This window comes from Stegastes partitus, unplaced genomic scaffold, assembly GCF_000690725.1.
Source record: "Stegastes partitus isolate 25-593 unplaced genomic scaffold, Stegastes_partitus-1.0.2 Scaffold1313, whole genome shotgun sequence".
Lineage (NCBI taxonomy): Eukaryota > Metazoa > Chordata > Actinopteri > Pomacentridae > Stegastes > Stegastes partitus.
In genome coordinates, this window is record NW_007579044.1 from 7,836 (window position 1) to 30,353 (window position 22,518).

The window sequence follows — 22,518 nt, forward strand, 5'->3', positions numbered from 1 at the left end:
ATTTTACATGACATGTTCTGGCAAGTTTCACAAGTTCAGCATAGCAGGAGGCATTATGTCACCAGGAGCAGGGTGTGTGAATGTGAACTATTCTTCTTTAGGGGTCTTTGACTTCAAAAAAAAAACCTCTCTGCCTTTAACACACACCCACCGGATGTGTCCTCCAGCTGTGGAGGCCGGCCGAGCAAACTATCCCCAGGGAATGTAGAGGGGAGTCAAAAGGGGGGTTAAAGACGAGCACAGAGGGATGAAGGTGCTCTTATCTGGTCGTGCTGCTTTGTGCCTCTCTGTAAAATGGTAAAACAGAGTTAATAGGCCTATTAACACACATAGAATACATAAACAGACGCTGGTTGGGTGACTCAGCTAATGTCTGATTCACTTAGACGTGCACAAAGAAACAACAACAAAAAAGGAAACCCTGATGTGGCACAGTTCATTAGGAGTCCTCTGAGGGAGGCGAGGCGAGTGAATGAAACAGAAAACGACAGAGACGAACAAGTGGTGACGCACAAAGAACAAGAGAATAAGTCTGCTGCAGCTGTTTTAGAGGGAGAAAGAGGAGGAGAGAGACTTCGGGGGGAGGGAGGGGAAAAAAAAAAAAGAAAAAAAAGCCAACTCATCTGACACAAACAGTGGGCCAAAGAAAGGGGAAGAGCAGGAGCAGCGCTGCCCAGAACGAGTGGAAAATCAAAGTTGGAGAGGGTGAAGAGGAGTGTAAAGAGGACAAGACAGGGAGGAGAAAGAAGCAGGAGAGTCTCCACAGAGAGAGAGAGAGAGAGGAAAAAAAGTGTGAACAAACAAAGGAAGAAGAAAAAGGATCAAAGTGGGGCCCCAACTTTTCACAGAGGTAAGGAACTTGTTAGCAGCTGCATTTCAGTGATGCAGCTCCTATTTCTGCTCTCTGTTCACTTGTTGCTATATTTTTCCTCGATGCAATGCGTGCTGAGTTATGTGTGACAGATGAAACGGGGACAGAGGGAGGAGTGAGTCCGAGTGCCAGAAACTGTGCAGCATCGAGGGGTGAAAGAGTTTGGTTGGCTGCAGGCTCCAGATGGACTCCAGGTTTAGTTTTTCAAGAGTAAAGTTGGAGTTTTAGACGCTGCAAGTTTGAGTTTGTACAAGTTAGTGGATCGATAGTGGACTATTTGAAAACTGGGGGCACAAATTTGGCATCTGACATGCAGATATTTTAACGAACGTCTGCAGGACTCATGCTGGATATAGATCTGTGCTTGTAGGCGGTAAGTCAGATATTAAACTCCCTGCTGTGAAAAAACAAGTACTTGACATGTATTTCACCACTTTTAGCAAATTTTAAAGCTCTCTAAAAGTCTGCAAGTAAGAATATATATAAAGACTTGCTTCACAAATGTCAGAAAAGTACAGTCAGGCTTGTCGAACTTCAGTTTGTTTCATTTCTGAGATATTTTAAAAGCTGTAAGGTTATAGTTATAAGAAAGCTTATGTGATACAACAGTTGAAAAATCACACTTAAAAGCTTGTTTTAAATGCAAATTGCTGAATTGATAGTTGACAGTAAAAAAAACAAGCACTTCATGCATATTTTAGCACTTATTCAATCTTTAAAGCTTTTGAAAGTTTGCAAATAAGAAAAAAAACGAAATGCCTCACAAATATCAGAAATGACAAAAAGTCAACTAGAGAGTACAGTCAGGTTTTTCCAACTTCAGTTTATTTCATGTTTTATATCGGCTACATTTTATAAGGGTATATTTATGAGGATTTGGCAACATCTGGGTCAAATTCAGTCTTTTAGAGGCAGTTTAAAGTGACTGTAAAAGCTTTGAAGTCATATTTGAAAGCTTCAGTTCGAAACACAAGTTACCGGATCGATAGTTGACTTTTGAAAACTTGGGGAACAAATTTCCTATGTGCCAAGAGATTATAAAACAGTCTGGAGGACTCATTGTAGATACATATCTGTGCTTGTAGGCGGTAAGTCATATATTAAACTCTTTGCTGCACTTAAAAAACATTTGAAAAAAAAATAAAAAAGCAACTCAGTGAGTAGGGAGTATGAAGAAATGTCTCACAAATATGAAATATGGCACAGAGAGCCAACTGGAAAGTACAGCCAGGCTTTTCTAACTCCAATTTATTTCATTTTTTATACATATTTGAAGATTTTAGGCTTAAGTTATAAGGCTTTGGCAAAATCTGGGCCAATTCCACCCTTTTCGATGATGTTTAAATTGATTCTAAAGCTATGAAATCATATTCAAAAGGCTGATGTGGCTAACAAATTGATTCCAGTGGACGTGGAGCTGCACAGCATGCTTTCTCTTACACACAGAGCGAAGCTTAATGCTTAGAAAGAGTGAAGAAACCATATGTGAGAGGCGTGCAAGCAGATCACAGCTGAGCCAGAATGGAGGTTGAAGTTTTTACCTTCCTGTGCTTCTACAGGCTCTGCACTGACAATTTGGTTGCAACCTGTAAAACTCACTGAAAGTCAACAGGTTCCTGTAAATCTCACCCCATTATTGAATATTAAGCCTGGACAGCAGAGCTCCCCCACCCCCATGTTACTCAGAAAAACTCCCCCTGAGGAAAAGCCAGCCAGTGAGGAGACGGGAAGTGAAGGTCAGGGGTTAAAAGGGAGGTGATTCATTATTTTTGTGACCTCCTGCAGATCTCTGGGTTGTGTAATCCATGAGGCCTCAGCGGCAGAGAGAAGCGAGCTGAGGGAGACTCAGGCGAGGAGAAGCGTGACATTATTCTGCTGGTGGAGCATGTGATGCCCCGTGAACGGCAGGATATGGAGTCAAATCATTGAATCTAATTGTGCAGAGCCATGAGGAGAGATGGCTGCAGGGAGGAGACGCGAAGCCTCCGTCTGGGTGGAGTTCAGCATCGAGTGCATCCAGGGTTTGAGACACCAGAAGGCAAAACTGCTGTGTGCTTAAATATTTAACTAGAAAAGTTTCTGTTTTTGAAGTGGAACCACATGAGCTTAAAGTAACACTCATTCTGAGCCAGACGGATTCCTTTAAGTATCTCTCAACATGTGGATTTGAGAGCGTGCTGTTGTTTCTTTTCGCAATAAAAGAGACAAGGCCACCAGCATGGGAAGAAAGTCTGTGGATGATAGGATGTGTTGACCCTTAGCCCCTGTTTATTTTAGGAAAGCTCATGTTTCAAAGCTGGGAATGCTGGGAGAGGAGCGTCCATGCTTGCTGGTGTTGTCATAGCTCGAGATAAGCAGCTTCCATATACTGTACGGCTGCTGGTTCAAATTTACTGTACACATCGATTTCATAAAGCGGTGCCAACACTGAAATGGCCACAAACAGCTGCCGTAACATGTTTCATGTGTTACACCTGCTGTACGTCCTCACATTTATCCTGACAAGTGTGCACTGCTCACTTGTGTGTGGGGATATCAAATGCTTTTATATCATACAGCCTCAAATAGATACACAGTAGAATATTGATTCCCAACCAAGGGTACCCCAGAGGTGACTTCTGTTGTTGCCAAGAGGTACATAGGAAGTGGAGTCAGCTTTAAAACCTGAAACACAGACTCCATATAAAAACTGGATGTAGCCTGTGAGTCTGAAAAGTGAAGCCAAGCTATAGAGGTTTGACATTTCTGCTATCTCCTTCCATTCCACTGTTTTTAAAACCCCATTTCTTTTGGGAAACAACTCCCAAGCAACAACCTACATGTTGAAGATGTAGATGGTGCAATAAGGCAGTACTGCTTGGTTCTCACAATGAAGTAGCCATCTTCATGGCAATACTTGTATATCTGTGAGCAAACCTTGCACTAAAACACATACCTCCAATGCTCTTTTGGAGGGGCATCATCCCTGCATCCTGGGCTTAGCACTGTCCAATATGCCTGTGATAGGTTTAAAGAAATATAAACAAGACAGAGTGTTTTTTTCCACTATAGCAGAATGCCAACACAGCACTGTAGAAACATGTCTGGCTATGTAGGACGAATGCAGAAGTAGCTTAGACCTGCATTCTTTCTAATGGCCAGCAGGGGGATACTGCTCTGGTTACAAAAAAAGCTAACCTGACCTTGAAACTGCTACCTCGGTAAATATTTTCCTGACGCATTTATGGTTTTAACGGCCTGTTTCAACTCTCCCTCAATACATTCGGATGTTCATTTTGTAAATTATATTCTCACTTAGAGTGAGATAGATTATAAAGCAGGATATGGCCCTCAATGGTTGGTTTCAAAAACCAAGATGCCAACGTCCAAAATACCAAACTCAAAGAGTCATTTTTGCATTGGTAGGTGTCTAAATAAGTGAAATGACCCGTATGTGTCAAAGTAGCAGCTATGATAAAAGCTGGTTCTTTAAACTCTAATGAAAGGTCCTGCAGTGCTTCCTTTTTTGTCTCCTTTTGCACAGGATAAACTGGATCATAATTTTAAAAAAAGGAAAGGAGACAATGTCGTCCCATAATTCCTTGCGGTAGCAACATTGTAAGCAATGCACCATTTATAACATCCGCTGTGGTATGATTAGGGAGGCTAGCTGAGACCAGTCAGACTGTCTTAGCACCACGATCATCTTCTTCTCTGTCCTTCTCCTTCACCTCTTCCTTTAAGCTTGTGACATTTTCCATTGAGGTTGAGAAAAAGCTACAGATGTTTGTTTTGTTTTTTTAATTTAATTTGTCTGCAACCATGGTGAAGTCATTCTGGCTTTGTCCATGTTTTTATGCACTTTATAACCAGAACGTACAACTTGCAGTGAGGCCAGAGTAATGCTTTCTGCATCTGCGAATGCACAAGGGTCTGCAAACGTCCGAGTTAATTTCGTCATCTGCCCAAGTGCGCAAAAGTCCACAAGCAGCATAACATTTGTGACCATGCAGCCGCTGTCCTACAAGGGCAGTGGTGTGCATATGCAGAATATGTAGATATCAATCTAGTGCAGATTTATGGAAAAAAGTTCTCCAAGGGAACTAGAGAGTTGTACAATTTAGAACAACTACATGTTCATGATGCCTGTAGTTGTCCATGTACACATCTGCGGGAGAGTTTACTCAAAGCTTGAGTCCTTGGAGTACTTAGTAGGTGAGCAGAGAGGCAGTTAGTTTAGACTAATCAGAAATTGTTAGCTCAGTGAAGTAGATGAAGCCTGTTAACAGGAGGATTTGGATCATCACCTTTATGGAGCCCAGCTGCCTCCCTGTTCACCACCTAAGCGACAGAGCCAGAAGTGAGGACTAGAAGTTAGAAGTGGGTTTGGTTTATTGGGGTTCTCCAAAAAAAGACAGGAATGTAATCACAACCTAATGAATACTGTACCTGTGCTAGCCAGACATACAATGTTTCTGGCTCAGAAGTTCGCATTGTATGAAAACAAAATGGTGAATCAATATAAGTTGCTCTGTAACCCATTAAAGGTACACATAAGAACACTGTGCACGAGCAACACAAATTACATTCTTAAAGAATTTATCAAAAAAAAGCTAGTTTGGTTACTAATGATGATGGGATTTTGTACTTTTGATAATAATATAGTAAAAAAAAAAAGTTATAGATTTCATAGTTATTGGCAATAGTAATTGATGAATGACAGAACAGATTGCAATAATGATTGAAATAGTTAACAGTGGATATGGCTTAAATGTCCACACGATAACGCAAATGCAATCTCAACAAAACCAATCTGCATGAAAACATATAGCAGCATTGTATTATATCCACTTTTTTCCATTTATATTTAAATATTCAGCTCAAAAAGGGGTTGAGGGACACTTAAGTTAATGTGACAGGGTTATGTGGCATCTCTGATACACAGAGAGGTTAGGAATCCATTTACATTACAGGTGGGGACATGAACTAATTCTTCACTGGGATCATTCAGGCATTTTAATACTTACATACTGACACTGCTGCTAAAAGCCCCAAAGCCTCCATTACCTGTAAGTAAGAGAAGATTACATAGAGGTCAGTGTGCAGATCAAAAGGCAGCCTAAACTAACCATGTACTCTTTACCTTCTCAGAGAACAGGATGTCGACGCTGCCGTCAGAAAACAGCCCTGAAGATGTCAACAATCGCAGCTTCTGGATGGTATGTGAACTCCATGTTTATGTGTGTGTGTGTGTGTGTGTGTGTGTGTGTGTGTGTGTGTGTGTGTCTGCCTCAATGTCTCATGACAGTACAGGGAGTCACACAAGATAGTGTTTCCCTCGGTATCGCAAATCTGAATGACCTTCCAGTCAAAACACAGCAAACTGTTTTGTCGTTCAGGCTTGCGTATCTTTGTAAACAAGGCTGTGCTTTCATTTTTTAATATGAACCATTGTACTCTCTGGACAGCCTCGCCTGGATGTCACAGAGGGTTTTTGTGAAAGTGTTCGGCTAATTAGGTATTTGATTGTGTGTGTTTGCTCGACAAAGTGGATTGCAAAGCCCTGGGGGTCATGTCTCTGAGGGATCCTGGACAAGTTTTTTCCATTTTCACTGCTGTCTGCCAGATCATTGTTAAACTACAGTGCTACAGCTTGATGTTTTTATTAATGCTGTCTTTTGCAGTTTTAAAAAAATAAATGTTCCTGCATTATTAGGGAAGATGTTTGTTTCAGTGGCTTAAAGGAGCAGTTTTCGAGAATATTCTTAATATTCTCATGTGCTTTCCTGTAAACAGCGAGCCTGGCTCTGTCCACAGGCTACAAAATTCATCTACCAGCACCTCTAAATATCAGAATTATTCCGTACAAAAGCTAAAGTCTGTAGTTTCACATGGGGTTATGTCCCAGACTACTTCTTGAGCAGGTGCAGTGATTTCCTGGAGTCTCCACTGGCAACGAGACCTCAGTTCTTCAGCAGCAGAAGTGTTGGTATGCAGATTTTGTTACCTTTGGACGGATCCAGGCAAACTGTTTCCCCACATTTCCAGTCTTTGTACAAGGCTAAACCAACAGGCTGTAGATTTAAATTAAAGTGAGATATCGAACGGAGTGGCATCAATCATGTTATGTCATTACACTCACAACAAAGTGAATAAGCAGTTTACCAAAGTGTAAAATTATGTCTTTAGATACACTGTTGGAAAGAAATTTATATACTGAATGTAATTTTATTGTTTTTACACATGTAAATATTTGACATTTAACATCAAAATGCCAAAAAGTCCACATGATCTCCTGTAAAATTCAAGCTACAAAATGTTTTTGAATGATGGAAAATTACTGTATTTGTGAGATGATTATTTCCTGTTATTTTCCAGTATTTTTTTTTTTTGGCAACCCAGCTGCTAAAGTATAATTTTTTAAAACTTTTTTTTCACTATAATATTGTTTGCAAGTGCATTACACAAACTATTCAGCATCAAAAATGGCAAATGCTACTTCTAAAACACAGACTGCTGAGAGCAAAATTGAGAGCCAGTTCAGAGTCTTTGCAGCATTTCCTTTGCAGGGTACAACATCAATCCAAGAGGCGATAGCTTTGTTGCTGTGACCTAGAGGGAATAAAGATATAAAGATAGTCATACATCATATGACATAGTAAATAAATAGTGTAGCAACTTGCTTATAACAATTTCCACTAATTACTGTAGTGTTGTCCTCCAGTGAAGCCTAGATGTATCTAGACAGCGCATGACATGTCCTGTCAGCAAAAGCGCCGTTTCAAAGTTTTATTCGACTTTATTTGTACTTGCGCCTTCATCTCCACCAGAAACAATCTTCTCACCATTGTATTTTGTGAACCAGCATCCACAGTGTTTACAATCACAGCCCCCATTTTGCCCCCATGTTTTAAAGCTGTAAACACTCCCAGCATCCACAGTGGCTGACTGTCTAATTTGAGTGTGCTGCCGCTTTAATACTGGCTTTGTCTCCTGTTGGCCTCGATGGGCTGCCCCACTTTCATCTCTCCCTCCCTCTGTAATTTTGGAGGCCTCCTGTTGTGTTGGATGTGTTTCCAGGCCAGTTCCTGTCTGTGTCATCCTGCCGCCATGCTCAAGGGCTGTCTGTCATTATACTGCAAACCTAAGCTCTACTGTTTCTGTATTTGCAAAGTCACAGCGGCTGTAATGGGTTTGCAGTTATGGTAAATCCTGCAGAGTTTATACACGGGCCGGTCATGCCTGCTGCTTCAGACACAGTACAGGCCCTCATTTTACACTTTTACAGTCCGGTTTACTCACAGACCTGCTTTTATATGTGTTTTTATAGATTTATCTAATATAAAGGGACATTCTGTGACCACAGACACAAACTCTAAAGTGAATCATTGCGTCCTCAGACAGGTATCCTGGACACAGCTTTTTGCTTTTTTCAAAACAAAGCAAAAAGTTACAGTGTTTTTATTCTGCAACAGACTAAAAATATTAGACTGGATTAATAAACCTTTTTAAAGACAAACATTTGTGACAGTCATTCTCTTAATCTGTTATTTAGTGCCGTACTGTGTCTCATCCCATCACTATATTTAGCATTAAAAGCCTTTTGGAGTGGCATAAATCTGGCATATAGTTTTAAAAAAATTAAAAATACTTCTAATGCAACGTCTACCACTTACTTTTTAACTATTGCTGTTATGACTCTAACAGCCATTTATACTCTTCTTCTACTAATACTAGCACTACTGACTTGCAGCAACTCCTTATACTTGGACTTTGTGTTCGAGCTAGAATATTCATCTCTTAGTCAGATAAAACCCTAAACCTAAATACGTGAAGCACAATATGCAAATACATATATGCATTAAAAAATCCAACAACCACCCACATACAAAATGCAAGGCACATCAGTAGCAACGTAACACAAAATCTAGTGTAGATCCAACTGTCATAACATCATCCAATCTCCCACAGCTAAAACAAGATCACCCACTAGTATACAGAAGACTGGTCATCAGCTCACTACTCCTGAGAAGAGATAAAAGACTTTCTACTTCCCAGAACCCTCCTGTCCACAATCCTTTACTCACAGTCTGAATGTGATCAGGTATATATGTGAGATGTGATTTCTCAACACAGATCCGTAGCCATTTTCTTTGATACTGCATTTTGTTGCTTGGACAGATTCTCTAGTAGCGGATTTGCATCAGCCTCAGAGATTGGCCAACTGGGTCTTTGCAGCGTTGCTGCTGGCCTCAAACTGGATTCCTCAGCTGTTTCTGCTTAATTCGCAGACGAGTGTGGAGAGTCAGTGCAAACCACAACAGAGGCAGAAAGAAAGAAAGGAAGAAGGAGAGAGGAAGAAACAAGGAGGTTGCTGGTGTGAAGGACCCCAACTGATTCTGATTAAAGCACTTAAAAATAGTGTTTCATTAAGAGCACACTGAGTGCTGTGATTGCTTTTTCTGAGAGGCTGTTAGTATGACAATAAATCACTTTTACAGTCTGGGTGCACAATTTCATACTCTTGTACTCTAACTTCTAACCACTTGAAATTATGTGGCTGCCAAGTGACACTTGAAGCCTTAAAATTGAAGCAAAAACGCTGCTTTAAAAGTTTTGAGTGGAAAAGCTATTCACATAAGAAACTTGATCTACAAACAGTTTATTTACAAGTAAGCAGAAACATGTGTCGCAAAAATTTGAAAAGGCAAGAGAAGAAGAAAATGACTAATTGAATTAAGAAATATGAATAATTTGACATTCTTTTGGACATGACCCACATATCGATCACTCTGTGCAGCAGAAAACATCAGCAATTTGCTTCGCATTTGCTGCCAATATGTTTAGACATGTATTTAGACATGTAAAGACTGTTTGACCTTTCTGATGCGAATGCATTTAATTAGCCACTAATTAAGAGTCCCACTAGGGTTGAAGACCTTGTCAATTAGTCGTTAACAACAAAGATTTAGGTCTTCGAATACTCTCACAGACACAAGTCACTGTTGAGGCAAAGGTCTGCTCACATGAAAGTGAACAGTTGTTGTTGCTGTGGAGAACGAAAGGTCGTCTTACAGAGAACTTGCCACAGAAAATAAAAAAGAAAAGTATTGTGGGTTGCAATATTTAAAGCCATCAAGAAATTGAGAAAAGCTGTGCACTGTCTCGTGTATATATTAGACATGAAAAGCATGCAGACAGTGTTAACTTTAGTTATAGCAGTGAAATACAATATCCTGTCTGATATGTTCCCTATTAAGAGCTCTCCTAGTAAGCCGTGTCAATGAGCCAACGTGCACAACACCAGTAACAGGAGCTGCATTATTGATGTTATTGGTTACTGCTGTGTTCTACAAGTGAAAACTTCAGCTTTGACGCCGTCCTTATGTCTGCTTTATGTATTTGTCCTATTTATATAAGGTGCATTGCCTCAAACGATTTAACACAACATTAAAACATAAACGGTGTCCAGAACTTTTCTACCAGCTGTCTAAATGTGTCAGTGAGTAACAGATAGAGCCTGACCAAAAGTGAAAAGGAGAGTAGGAGTGAGCAGGCGCTGATGGCAGCTGCCAGGAAAATTGCAGAGATTTCCAAATTCCACATCCACAAACAACACACTTGCTTCAGATATGTTATTACACTCAGGGCCTCTCTACTGTCCTCTTGTACTCACTCTGTCTGGATTTGCACAGCAAGGCCTCATCCTCGTGTCCACCGACCACACCCCGCGCTGCTGCCGGCATCACAGTTTACCACAGGAAACCTAATGCCAGTAAAATGTCACTGGTGGCACGTGGAGGCTGACCTCAGACGACTGCAGCAGTGTCGCAGCTGTGGAAGGCATACGGGCCATTATTAACTGTGTAATGGTGAAAAGGTGGTAGTTCTTTTAGGAGGAGGAGGTGTGGTGGGAGAGGTAGTGGCACTAGTAGAAGTTTTACTGGACAGACACCTGCATGGCTCACTGTCAGGACTTACTGTCACACCTGAATGTAACAAAGAAATAGGATAGCATAAAGACAAGACCTTATTAATTCCTCATTTGTTACAGCAGCTACACAACAATGAAGCATATTAAAAAAAGACAAGATATACAAAAGTCGAATAAGATAAAATAAAAATAACCATAGACAATCTACAGCTTTTATATGTACAAACATGGGACGATGGATAATTGTACCCATATTGAAGGACAAACACACTGTGTAGCATTGAACATAAAACGTCTAAAGATAACTGGTTATTGCATTTTAAAGGCTAAAAAGAAAAAGACTGTTACATTATCTTATTGTACTTGATTAGCAGGAAGGAAGGAAGGAAGGAAAGAACTGTGGCACCACAATGTTGACATTTTGAGAAATATGCTTTTACATTTTTTTCACAGAATTAGATGAACACACTGACACCACTCTCATATATGTGAAGTAAACATGCAGCTGCAGCCAGCTGCTGGCTAGCTTAGCGTACTGTAGTACGAGTGGAGCAGTTGCCAGGCAACCTCCAGAAAGTTACTGGCCAAGAATTATTCTGGCACATACTCACGAAAACAAATGATTGTTTTACACTTTGATCTCTGTATGGATTAAACAGATGAGATGTAAGTGTTAATTAGGGAGCTTTGGAGGTGCTGGTAGGTGGATTTTGTTACCTCTGAGCAGAGCCAGGCTAAGTGTTTACAGCTGCAGCCTCATATTCAGTCAACAGACATCAGAGTGGTTTCTCTCTCATTCATTTACCACAAACAGTAGTGAAATATCAGCTTTGAGTGGAGTATTAGTGGTTGCACTAATTTAGTTGTAGTAGTGGTTATAGAGGCAGCAGAGCAGCCATCAGATGTACGCTAAATAAAGGGATTGTAGGTCAATTACTGGCTCCTCCTGTCCAGGTACCAAAGTGCCCTTGAGCAAGACACTGAACCACAAATTGCTCCTGATTGCCAACAACTAACTGCAATGGGTGTGAACGGGGGACTGAGAGGCACAAAATGCGTTTCTAGCAGCGGTAGTTTCACTACTGAAGCTCATAACGAAAGGTGATGGAGCTTGTGACACCACAGTTCCTAAACTTAAAATCACAGGCAGGTGTGTGTCTATACATGGATACTGTCAGATGCTATCATGAACGGTTACTTAGAGAAAATCAGTAATAGAGCAATTCACAGTGTTAATATTGTCAATGTTAGAATCGTTTCTAAAAAAAACCAACAACAACAAAAAAAACGAATAGATTTCACATTACTGTTTGCACTTTGCTGCAAGGTGGCGCAGTTTGTAGCACTGTTGCCTCGCAGCAAGAAGGTCACTGGTTCACATCCCGGTGGGGGCACCGGGATCTTTCTGCATGGAGTTTGCATGTTCTGCCTCCTGTGCAGTGTGGGTTCTCTCCAGGTTCTCCGGCTTCCTGCCATACAGTCCAAAAACAAGTTGAGGTTAATTGGTGATTCTAAATTGTCTGTAGGTGTGAATGTGAGTGTGCTTGGTTGTCTGTCTCTAAGTGTAGCCCTGTGATAGGCTGGTGACCTGTCCAGGGTGTCCCCTGTCTTCACTTTTATTTATATATATATATATGAAAATCTAGCAGCAATGGAAGCTGAAAAAATAATTTGAAAAATGGTAGAATAGTGTAATGTTCAAAAACTATTTAAAACAAAAAAACAAATAGCAAATACAAAAAAAAAAAAAACAACAACAAACAGCAATTATCCAGAAAAAATAAAACATAGAATAAAAAAAAAATAGATGTGGACTCTATTTACAGTTTTGGCCTTTAAAAAAAAAAATACAGTGAACATGTAAAATAATACTTTTCTTCTGTGCTTCTTTTCCTATATTTAAACAAAACAGTAAAACAGGGAAAATCTGCAAAACAATAGTAAATGTTTTTTTTGTTTTTTTTTAAATAGTGTACATTAAAAACTGTTCAAAAATTGTGAAAAATGAGAAAATTAAGTGGTTGCAGTGCTTGTGTTAGTACTATATGTGTTAGTATTGATTAAGAGGGATGTCAATAATACTGCAATCAGTACCATTCATACATACTTTATACTAAAAGTGGTAGCAAAATGACAGGACAGGAGAAGCAACACTTAGCATTAGTAGTTTAAATATATCAGTGACTCTATTAGTAGAAGTACTACTCATATAAACAGCATGATAACAGCATGATTACTGGATTTAGAAGTAGTAGTAGTGCTTTAAACATGCTAGTGGCACTATTAGTAGAAGTACTATTCATACCAACAACACCAGCAAAATGATTATAGTATAACCAGTAGATTTGGTAGTAGTAGTGGTAACAGGAAGAACAATAAACAGAAGACTCATGTTGGCATGAAGAGCTTCACTGTTCACTTTTAGTCACTAAATTAGTTTCTCTAATTTAGTTTATGGTCCACATGCTGTTTCCACTCTGCCAGGAAAAAACTGTGAACAGATGTATTATTCTGTATTCTCTGGCAATGAAATGGTGAATCTAAATAGAAAAAGAAACCAGAAGACGGAACTGGAGACTGGAAAAAAAGTTGACCACTTTTGACATTTTTTCAAGCTCAAAGTTTTAGGGTTTAAAGCATTAAGTCATGTAACCTTCTTCTCCTCCCTGTTTATCGCATTAACAGTGGGTCTTCCTCTCTCTTTGTGTCCTGGCAGCCTGGGAACTATCAGCGCACTGTGAAGCGAACAGAAGACGCTTTCCAGGCCTGTAATGACATCGTGGCGTGTTTCCAGGAGAGGGCTCGCGTGGAGAGGCAGTACGCCCAGCAGCTCAGTGAGTGGAGCAACAAGTGGAAGCCAGTGGTGGACTCCAGTAAGTGCAGTAACTGCTACACCAATGTCCAACATGTAAACTGGCATCACCTAATCTAATAATAACAGTTGGTCATCTGAAGTACTTCTCAAACACGAAGAGAACATTAAGACAGTGTGGTCCTCCTTCAGGTCCTCTGTATGGATCTCTTCTGAAGGCCTGGCAGTGCTTCCTGTCTTCAGCTGACCGGCTGGCCTCCCTACATGCCTCCATCTGTCGCTCCCTGGTGTCAGAGGATGGAGACCGGGTCAGGACCTGGCAGAAGGACACCTTCCACAAGAAGCTATTTGGAGGTTTCAAGGAGTCCCAGGACATTGACACAGGGTTTGCACGTGCTCAGAAGCCTTGGGCCAAACGCCTTAAAAAGGTCAGATTCAAAGGCCAGTTTCTGTTGTTTTACAACAGTTCATGTTATTAATTCAAAGCTCCATGCAGACTTCTAAATGAATTCAAAGACACTAAATGTTACATCAAAGTTAGTCTATTGGATATTGTAAATATTAATGACATAATTGAAAGGAGTCTGTGATTCTGGAGAAACATTGTTGATATTTAGCAAGTTGGCATATTTAAATTGTTGGCATGAGCCAAATTTACCATCCCCCTCGCTCCAACCGACCCATTTCTCCCATCTATCTTTCCCCTCTTTTTCGGCCTGTGCACGTGCATGCTCATGCACGTGCACAGGACACACTGAAATAGTGTTTTGTGGCTTAGTCCAAGTCACTTTGTTTGTTTCCCATTTACAGAGCCAGGGCTGTGGCACACTTAATTTTTTTTTTAGTGGATACACAGACTTGGACAGCCAGGGGACCATGAGGACACGTTTACTGAATTTGACAAAAACTATATTGGATTAGAGTCATATTCTTCACCTTTCAGTTTGGGATTAGCCCCTCTTAAGCACTGGATTTTCTTACTGTTTGTACAACAAATACTGTACACACAATCTAAATGCTCTGCTGCTGCTGCTGCTGCTGCTGCTGCAAGTTAACACACTATTTTATTGCAGCAATTCTTCAAACCATACTGTTTTATTAGTCTTCTTTTTGCTTTTTCCAGTTTGGCGATTTCTCCAAAGTGATCCTTGAATTTTGTGTTTAGAAGCACACAGCTCAGATGTTGAATAAATATACGACAACTTTGAAATAACATTCATTACTTTCCTAAACAAACCTGTCCCTGACATTAAAGCTTCACAGTGAGCACCACCTTTCTGTGCACGCTGGAAAGGATGGCAATTTTTCTTGAACCCTTTTAAATGCAGTTATGTGCTTAGCCTCTTTTGACATGTAAGTCTTTGTAGTTTACTATTAAAATCTCAGAATTGATCTCAGTGATAGTGCTCACTAAGGTGCAGAGATAAAAACTGTAGAAATGGAAGTTTTATTTGCAGCTATTTACTGTTTCGTCTATTTTGTGTGCACTCATGCTTTACTGCATTGAGAGCTTTTGTCCCCTTCAGATGTTTGTTTCATTTAGTGAGAATTAACTGGAAGCCATCCAAAATTTGGCACTAAACTCCGGCCCACATTTAGACTGGTCCCTATCAGTGCTCTTTCCCACAATTTTCTGTTCACATTGATTCACTTCCCCACATCCACCCAGTACAGCTACAGTCTTCTACTGGCTTTTGTTTCTGGGAGCATTTTTCTGTCACATTCCTAACTCACATTTTCCCATCCAGTCCAGGACTTCAGTGACCTCACCAAAGATCTTAAAGCCTCAAAGTCAGTTCTCAAGACTTTCTCCTATGCATTCAAAAGTGACAAGCCACTTGAATCCGTGCTTTACTGGGACCTAAGAGTGGCCGAGAACATCCATCAAAAGCATAATTACTTATTTGCATCAAAAACATACACAAGCCCCTCAGAGAATCAATTCTTCATACATAATAGAAGTGACTGCAGCATCACAAATGGGTGCTCATTAAGTAAATGGCCCCAATTCAAGGTCTATATTTAGAAAACAGAGTCCTAATGTACTGCTATTTAGGAATGAGTGTATTCTGGGAGTCAGTGCTTTTCAAAGTCAGGTGCATCTTAGCTTAAGTGCTTTTAAGTGGATTGTATGGTTCTCGTGCTACTGTGGAAAGACAGCAATTCTACCTGAGCATTTTTCCCACTACATTCACTACTGTATAATGACAGAAGATAGTAAAGAGATGTTTTGGTGTGTTCACAGCTGGATAAAGTCAGAAGGGCGTACCATAAGGTGAGCCGCAAGGAGCAGGCAGCCAGGGAGCGGGAGGCACATGCTCAGGGAAACCCGGACGTAGCCATCGACAAACAGAAGAAGATCCAGGAGGAGAGAGAGCTCGCTCAACAGGAAGCTGAGAAGGTGCCAAACATGTCACCTCTTTCTAAAATTCAATGGATTTTCATTTGGTGTTCAGTGGGGGATTGTAGTTCTGTTTCCATCTGTTTCATCAGCTAAAAGTTTGAGGTTTCATATATATACTTACATACATATATAATAATTCTTCTATTTGGGAAAAAACCCTGTCAACAGTGTCTTTGTTGAGCACAAATAGAATAGAAATGTGTAAGGGAAGTGCATACACAATTCACCTAATTTTCTTTCTCTACTTCTATGCCCCCTGTGCCGCCTTAATTTTTGATTATAATAATAACACGATCCAAAATACTTTACAAGAAAAAGAAAATAATAATAATTAAAAGAGGGAAGTTCTAATTAATCCATTTTCAAGAGACACAAAACAGTACATAAATGTATTATTGTTATTTTTTTAAATTTGTAATTCTTATCATTTTGGTCCTGGCTAATACTTATTGGGAGGTGCCAACATTTTCTCTATGCTGGTAAAATCCTGATCGTATGCATGCACAAACATTTGTGCCTGCTGTGTGTTTCATGCTACAGTCAGTGGCACCAATGTTGATGACAATCAAACCTCACAGCACAGCTTTAATTTAATTACTGCCAATGAGAATTATGTTACATGGGGTATCAGGTCAAATTCAAATTACCTATTGATTATCAATTATGGGAGACCAGATCAATCGCAGGAGGTGAACTGCCATCATTTGTTTTGCATTTTGTTCAACTTGAAAAGTGTTTTGGGTTTTTATTTTAGTTACTGTCTTGACTGAATGTGGTTTCGTTTGGTAAATGAGGAGGTAGCTCCCCCGGTAAATTCTTGTTTTGGTTTTTGAATGAGTTTTGAATTTCTAGAGGAGGGTTTCTGCATGGTCACAATTTTTCTATATAACCCACATTATACATTTCCAGTTGAGAAAAATGGTTTGATTGGGACATTTCATTCAGATTTGTTGCCACAGCCTTTGCATTATAAACAACGAAAATCATTTTGTTTCACATCATTTTTTTAATTCCGATAAATTTCTCACTTCTATCATTCTTGATTGAAATCTCTACAGGTCCGTGCCCGCTATGAGAAGGTCCTGGAGGAGGTGAACCGCTACGCTCCGCGCTACATGGAAGAGATGGAGTCCATCTTTGACCAATCACAGGACGAGGAGCGCAAGAGGATTGTATTTCTCAAACAGGCCTTCCTCTCCATCCACAAACACCTGGACATTACCAACAATGAGAGGTGAACCCCGGTGCTTTGCATGTGTGTGCTAGTTATAGCTGTCCCTGGTGATTAGATGAAGATCAATGTCCGTGACTAAACAGGTAGAACAGATTCCTGTTATTAGTGATCTCTGCAGCTCCTGTCTGGCTGTGTGTTTAGAGCTAAGCATGTTAAAATCAATGATTTTACTTAATTTGCCCCTAATTAAAAGCCGTTCCACTACATATCAGAGCACATGAGTGTTTCTCAGTGACTCACTCCTACTCTAATAAAGGAAATAATAGCTAAGAGGGCAACTTAATTACTTTATAAAATCTGCTGGAGCCACAGGGGGACATGGAGTAGATGGGGGAAATTATATAGTCTATTAATCTGCTTAATTTTGGGGTAACGCTTTACGTAAAATGTCCTGGATGATGGTGCAAGCAGATTATTTGCCAATTAGAAGTGTGAATAAACTTTTATTACGGCAATAGCATCAGAGAAAAAGACGCTGTTAAGCATCCAGATGTCACATAAACTATGCAAAGCATGTTCTTGCTCATTGTGGGTTTTTAAAATTCTAACACATTATAAAGCCTTATGAGCACAACTGTAAATAACATTTTTTCTTTTCTGTCTCAGACTGATGTTTAAAATATATTAATGAAAAATAATAACATTGAGACACAAACATCTAGACTGAAGAGAGAGATACAAAGCATTTGTTGGAAGATAAGTGTTTGACAAGCCGGAATATTAGAAGAGAAATAGCTTCTTCCAGCAAGATTTTAGGAAAGTCAGATAATTACCTTGGATATGAGTGACAGCAAGCTGATTAAAATCTAATTCTGGGTTGTCTTATTTATTCACCACTTGTTATTTAGTGTGAGGGCTGTGTACAATGAGCTCCACAACACGCTGATGGCCATCGATGAGCAAGAGGACCTTCGCTGGTGGAAAAACACCCACGGGCCCGGCATGCCCACTGATTGGCCACACTTCCAGGTAATTATTGTTGTGGTCCACAGTTTTGGTCATTGTGATTTGATGTGAAGCTGAATTCTGTTGTTTATTTGTGTCCAGTGAGAAACGCTTGTTTTATTCACATTGCTTTTTAGGAGTGGACACCTGAAAAGAAAACCAAAAAAGGGAAGAAAGCAGGGGAAAAGAAAGGAACAATAGAGAGGGGGTGAGTAGATTTAACCCAAGGAAACTTTTAATGCTAACTACACTGGTTTTAATGTGATGCTGTGTAGCTGTGAGTCCACGAAAACATCCAACTGTCTTTTTTGTCTCTTTATGTCTGTTTTTTTTTGTCCTTTAGTGTGATGATTGGAGGAGTGAGAGTAAGAGCTTTGTATGATTATGTTGGCCAGGAGACAGATGAGCTCTCCTTTAAAGCAGGTAAACACACAATACAACTACAAAACATACTCAATTGCGCAACTGTGCATAGCATTAGCTACAAACAGTATGCAACATTATAATTATTATGGTATGCACCTATATTTAATTGTCATACTGTATATACTATAATTCTTTCAAGTTGAAATTATTCATTTGCGTAATTAGCAACTACTTTGATAATTGATTAACACTAAGACAAAATGAAATTTTCTCTCTTAGTTCTTAATGATAGTAAATCTTTGTGATGCTGTCTGTTTTGGGCTGCTGATCGGACGAAAGAAGTAATTAGAAGATGCCAACTTGGGCACTGGATCAGGCCAAACAAGAAATGGATTAATCAGGGAAATAACTGGCAGTTTAATTAAGGAAATGACTCTTAGTTGCAACCCTTTTTTTTTTCCAAAGACATGCTTTAAGCCTTAATTACAAGAATGGAATGTCTCTTTTTCCTGCAGGTGAGGAGTTTTTGAAGATTGAGGACGAGGATGACCAGGGCTGGTGTCGGGGGATGAAGGATGGTGGGTGGGAGGGCCTCTACCCAGCCAACTATGTAGAAGTGGTGTAGTTGCAGCATGCGGACTGAACGCGAAAGATCTTGTTAAATCTAGTACTTCTTTTTGCAGCCTCAATAAATGTCTAAATGTCAGAAACATAGAACCAGTGCTGTAAAAATCAACACATAGAAGCTGTTAGCCAAAGATGAGAGTATGAGCACACCTTTGTGGATATTTTGGCATACAGATATTTTTTCAAACCACCTAGGTTTGTAATCTCTTGAAGGATTTTGATAAATGTTTTAATATATGCATAGACCACTTGTACCGAAGCCATATGATAAACAATGCTTTAATGTAAAGTACTAAAAACAACAATATGCTGGACTCTACAGGTACACTATATAGCTAACCATTTGGTGCTGAACTTGCAGTACAGAACTGCTCATTTCTTTGAGATGTTTTTTTTTTTTTGCACCTCAACACATTGCTATTCAAACTGTCACAAAGCCTCACAACATATGATGAAAGTGACGCTGATACTGTGATCACAATTAATCCAAAGCAGCCGTACGATTGGAGTCAGCTTGTCACACGTAGTTTGCTTCATCACCTGCATTTCTTTTCTGTTTGTGTGGTTGAAAGGAACAGTCTGAAGTTATGAGGAGTGTAGTTGTTTGCTGTCTAACTATCAGTTAGATAATAATTTGATATCAGTGTTATCTCTGTGTACTGAGCCCAGAGAGAAACTGCTAACCAAGCAGCATCAACAAACATCCCAGAGGCTCCAATGCTGTCTTAGTTTGTACTTTGTTTACTTAAAGTTGCTTTCATCAATATTTTTCTATTAACAATTCATCAATTGACTATGTATGGGAAAGGAGTGGATCTTATCGAGAGAATTATCTGTAGTTCCCCTCATCTTTAGAGTGTTATAGAATAACAAATACAGCTCCAAATAAATGGGAGTGTGAATATACAGTGGTCACTAAGGGTATAATACAGAGAGTAGAAAAGCAATCCAAATTAAAAAAATATATATTATTGATATCAACTTCAAAGTTAATTATGGAAGTGTTGTCTTTAGTTTCTTTGCTCCATTCCCTCAAATCAGTTAGTCCTGGCTTAACACATAGAAATTGAAATTCCAAAAGAAGGCATTTTGGCTTTAGAAATGAGAATATATTTTTGTTCACCTGTACCTACCAAGCTGACCTGGTGACTGCTCATAGCCTCTCGGATGTTGTGTCCCTCACTATGGGTTGTTCAGTTTTGTTCAAAAGTATTGGTGACTTCTGGATGTAATCTTGTTAAAACAAACAAACAAACAAACAAACAAAAACCGATCAGCCACAGCGTTAAAACCGACTGGTGAAGTAAATAACATTGAATATTTTGGCACCTGTCACAGAGTGTGATATACTGGGCAGCAAGTGAATAGTCAGCTCTTGATATTGATGTGTTTGAAGCAGGAAAAATGGACAGCCTGAGGATCTGAGTGACTTTGACAAGGGCCAAATGTGATGGCTGAATGACTGAATAAGAGCTTCTCCAAATCAGCAGGTTTTGTGGGATGTTCCCAGTACACAGTTGTTACCAAAAGTTGTCCAAGGAAGGACAATTGGTGAACTGACGTGGGGGAGCAAAGGCTGCCTGTGTGATCTTGTCCCACAGAAGAGCTACTGTAACAAAAGCTGCTGAAAACTTAATGATAGAAAGGTGAAAGAAGGTGGCCCAGGTGGCAGTACGATGTTTTGTCACACTACAAAAATGGCTTAGGAATGGTTTGAGAAACATGACGGTGTTCAAGGTGTTGACTAGGCCTCTAAATTCCCCAGATCTCTATGTGATCAAGCATCTGTAGGATGTGTTGAAAAAATAAAAGTCTGATCCATGGAGGCCCCAACTCGCAGCCTCAAGGACCTAAAGCATCTGCTGCTAATGTCTTGATGCCTAATACCACAGGACACCTTCAGAGGTCTGTGGAGTCAATGTCTCAGCAGGTCAGAGTTCTTTTAGTGGTACAAGGAGAATATTAGTCAGGTGATTTTAATGTTGTGGCCGATCCAATTGGCACATATTAAAGTATAGCCAAATATAAAAGCACTTAGTCTTCATGCAAAAGTCCAAGCTTAGATAAAGAATAAATGATTGCTTCCTGTTTTCTTTGTTAGGAGGCCAACGTATGATCACAATAAAGTGCTGCCAAACAAAAATGGGACTTGATGAAAATTGTACCCTCATTCGAATCAGTGCCATCTTTGCCTCCACATCCAGCACAAAAAATTAATATTGAGTATATTATATATTCCTATTGCTTGCTGTACATTATCTTCTACACAATGTAAAAGCAGAAGTTTTGGAACACATACTTTGGAGCAAGACTAAAGTCTGTAGTCCACTGACTGCACAGTTGGTGGTTCAATCAGTACCTCACACTGAATGTCAAAATTGGACCTAATGTACAGACCACTGCCTTGCAGGGGAGCTCCGCCATCATCAAGTGTAAATGGGTGGGTGAATGAGACACAAACTATAGAGCCATTTTCCCGTTAAGGTAGAAAATAAAGGAGAAGTCCATTTACCAAATTTGTTCAATTTTTGATGGAGTATGGCTCGCCGTGTTTTTCCCATCTTGCAGTTTTTTTTTTTAAAGCCAGGAGCAGTTATCCACAATGGGTCAAGATAATCTTAATGTTGGAACTGGGTTCATCTGTGGGAAAGAAGGTCCAGGTGTAAACATGTCCTAGATGTAATGCTATCTCTGCACACAATGTTTGGAGATGAAATTGATATCACTCTTCTATACGAGATACTCTGTTTGATGCTGAACAGACATAGCATGTCACACTGTTCCTTCAAGATAGGTGCTGTGGAACAAATAGTTTCCTTGTCTGTCTGTAATATCTAAACATCTGTTGCTAGACTGTTACGTATGAGACCTATCACAGAAAGCATCTTTACTAAAGTAAGGAAACAGCTTCCAGGTTTGCCTTGTCCATACCCTTCTTCAGTATCTCTGTATGTGCTACATGTCTTTGTCATGTAAAAACTATGAATTTGCAAACTCCCTGTCTTTTTGGAAATAAAATTTGAAACTTTTACACAAAAAAAAAAAACGTATTATTGAATCTGGGATGGAAATAATGAAAGTGCGTGAGTGCTGAGAGAGACAGAGAGAGAGTCATATGTGTGTTGGAGTTTGGGACTAGAGACAATGATGCCATGGTGATTCACAGAGTTCTGCCTGTAGACGTTATTACATGTACGGAGCTGTCATCCGTCACACACACGTACAAACACACACACTCATACAACACTCACTTTTAAGCCATGCATCCCTGTCAAGACAACCATGTCGAGGTCAAACGCTGCTCTTTATCTTGATGACGCCACCGTAGACTCAGATGTAGCCTGAC

The 22,518-nt window shown here is 39.8% G+C and overlaps 1 protein-coding gene across 3 annotated transcripts; it reads left to right on the forward strand.

Annotated features, from left to right (window-relative positions):
- The first annotated feature begins 565 nt into the window (after nucleotides 1–565).
- Nucleotides 566–22,218, forward strand: LOC103369633 (protein kinase C and casein kinase substrate in neurons protein 3). Of its 3 annotated transcripts, none has more exons than XM_008298388.1 (10): nucleotides 566–850; nucleotides 6,002–6,069; nucleotides 13,501–13,657; nucleotides 13,789–14,024; nucleotides 15,842–15,997; nucleotides 17,059–17,234; nucleotides 18,083–18,203; nucleotides 18,317–18,387; nucleotides 18,523–18,602; nucleotides 19,061–22,218. In XM_008298388.1, the coding sequence occupies exons 2-10, from the start codon at nucleotides 6,010–6,012 to the stop codon at nucleotides 19,168–19,170; spliced, it is 1,167 nt and encodes a 388-aa protein (XP_008296610.1). In that variant the 5' UTR covers nucleotides 566–850; nucleotides 6,002–6,009; the 3' UTR covers nucleotides 19,171–22,218. The 3 variants fall into 3 exon arrangements, with proteins under 3 accessions (XP_008296610.1, XP_008296611.1, XP_008296612.1); XM_008298389.1 differs by lacking the exon at nucleotides 566–850 and adding an exon at nucleotides 976–1,244; XM_008298390.1 differs by lacking the exon at nucleotides 566–850 and adding an exon at nucleotides 5,905–5,919.
- The last annotated feature ends 300 nt before the right edge of the window (nucleotides 22,219–22,518 follow it).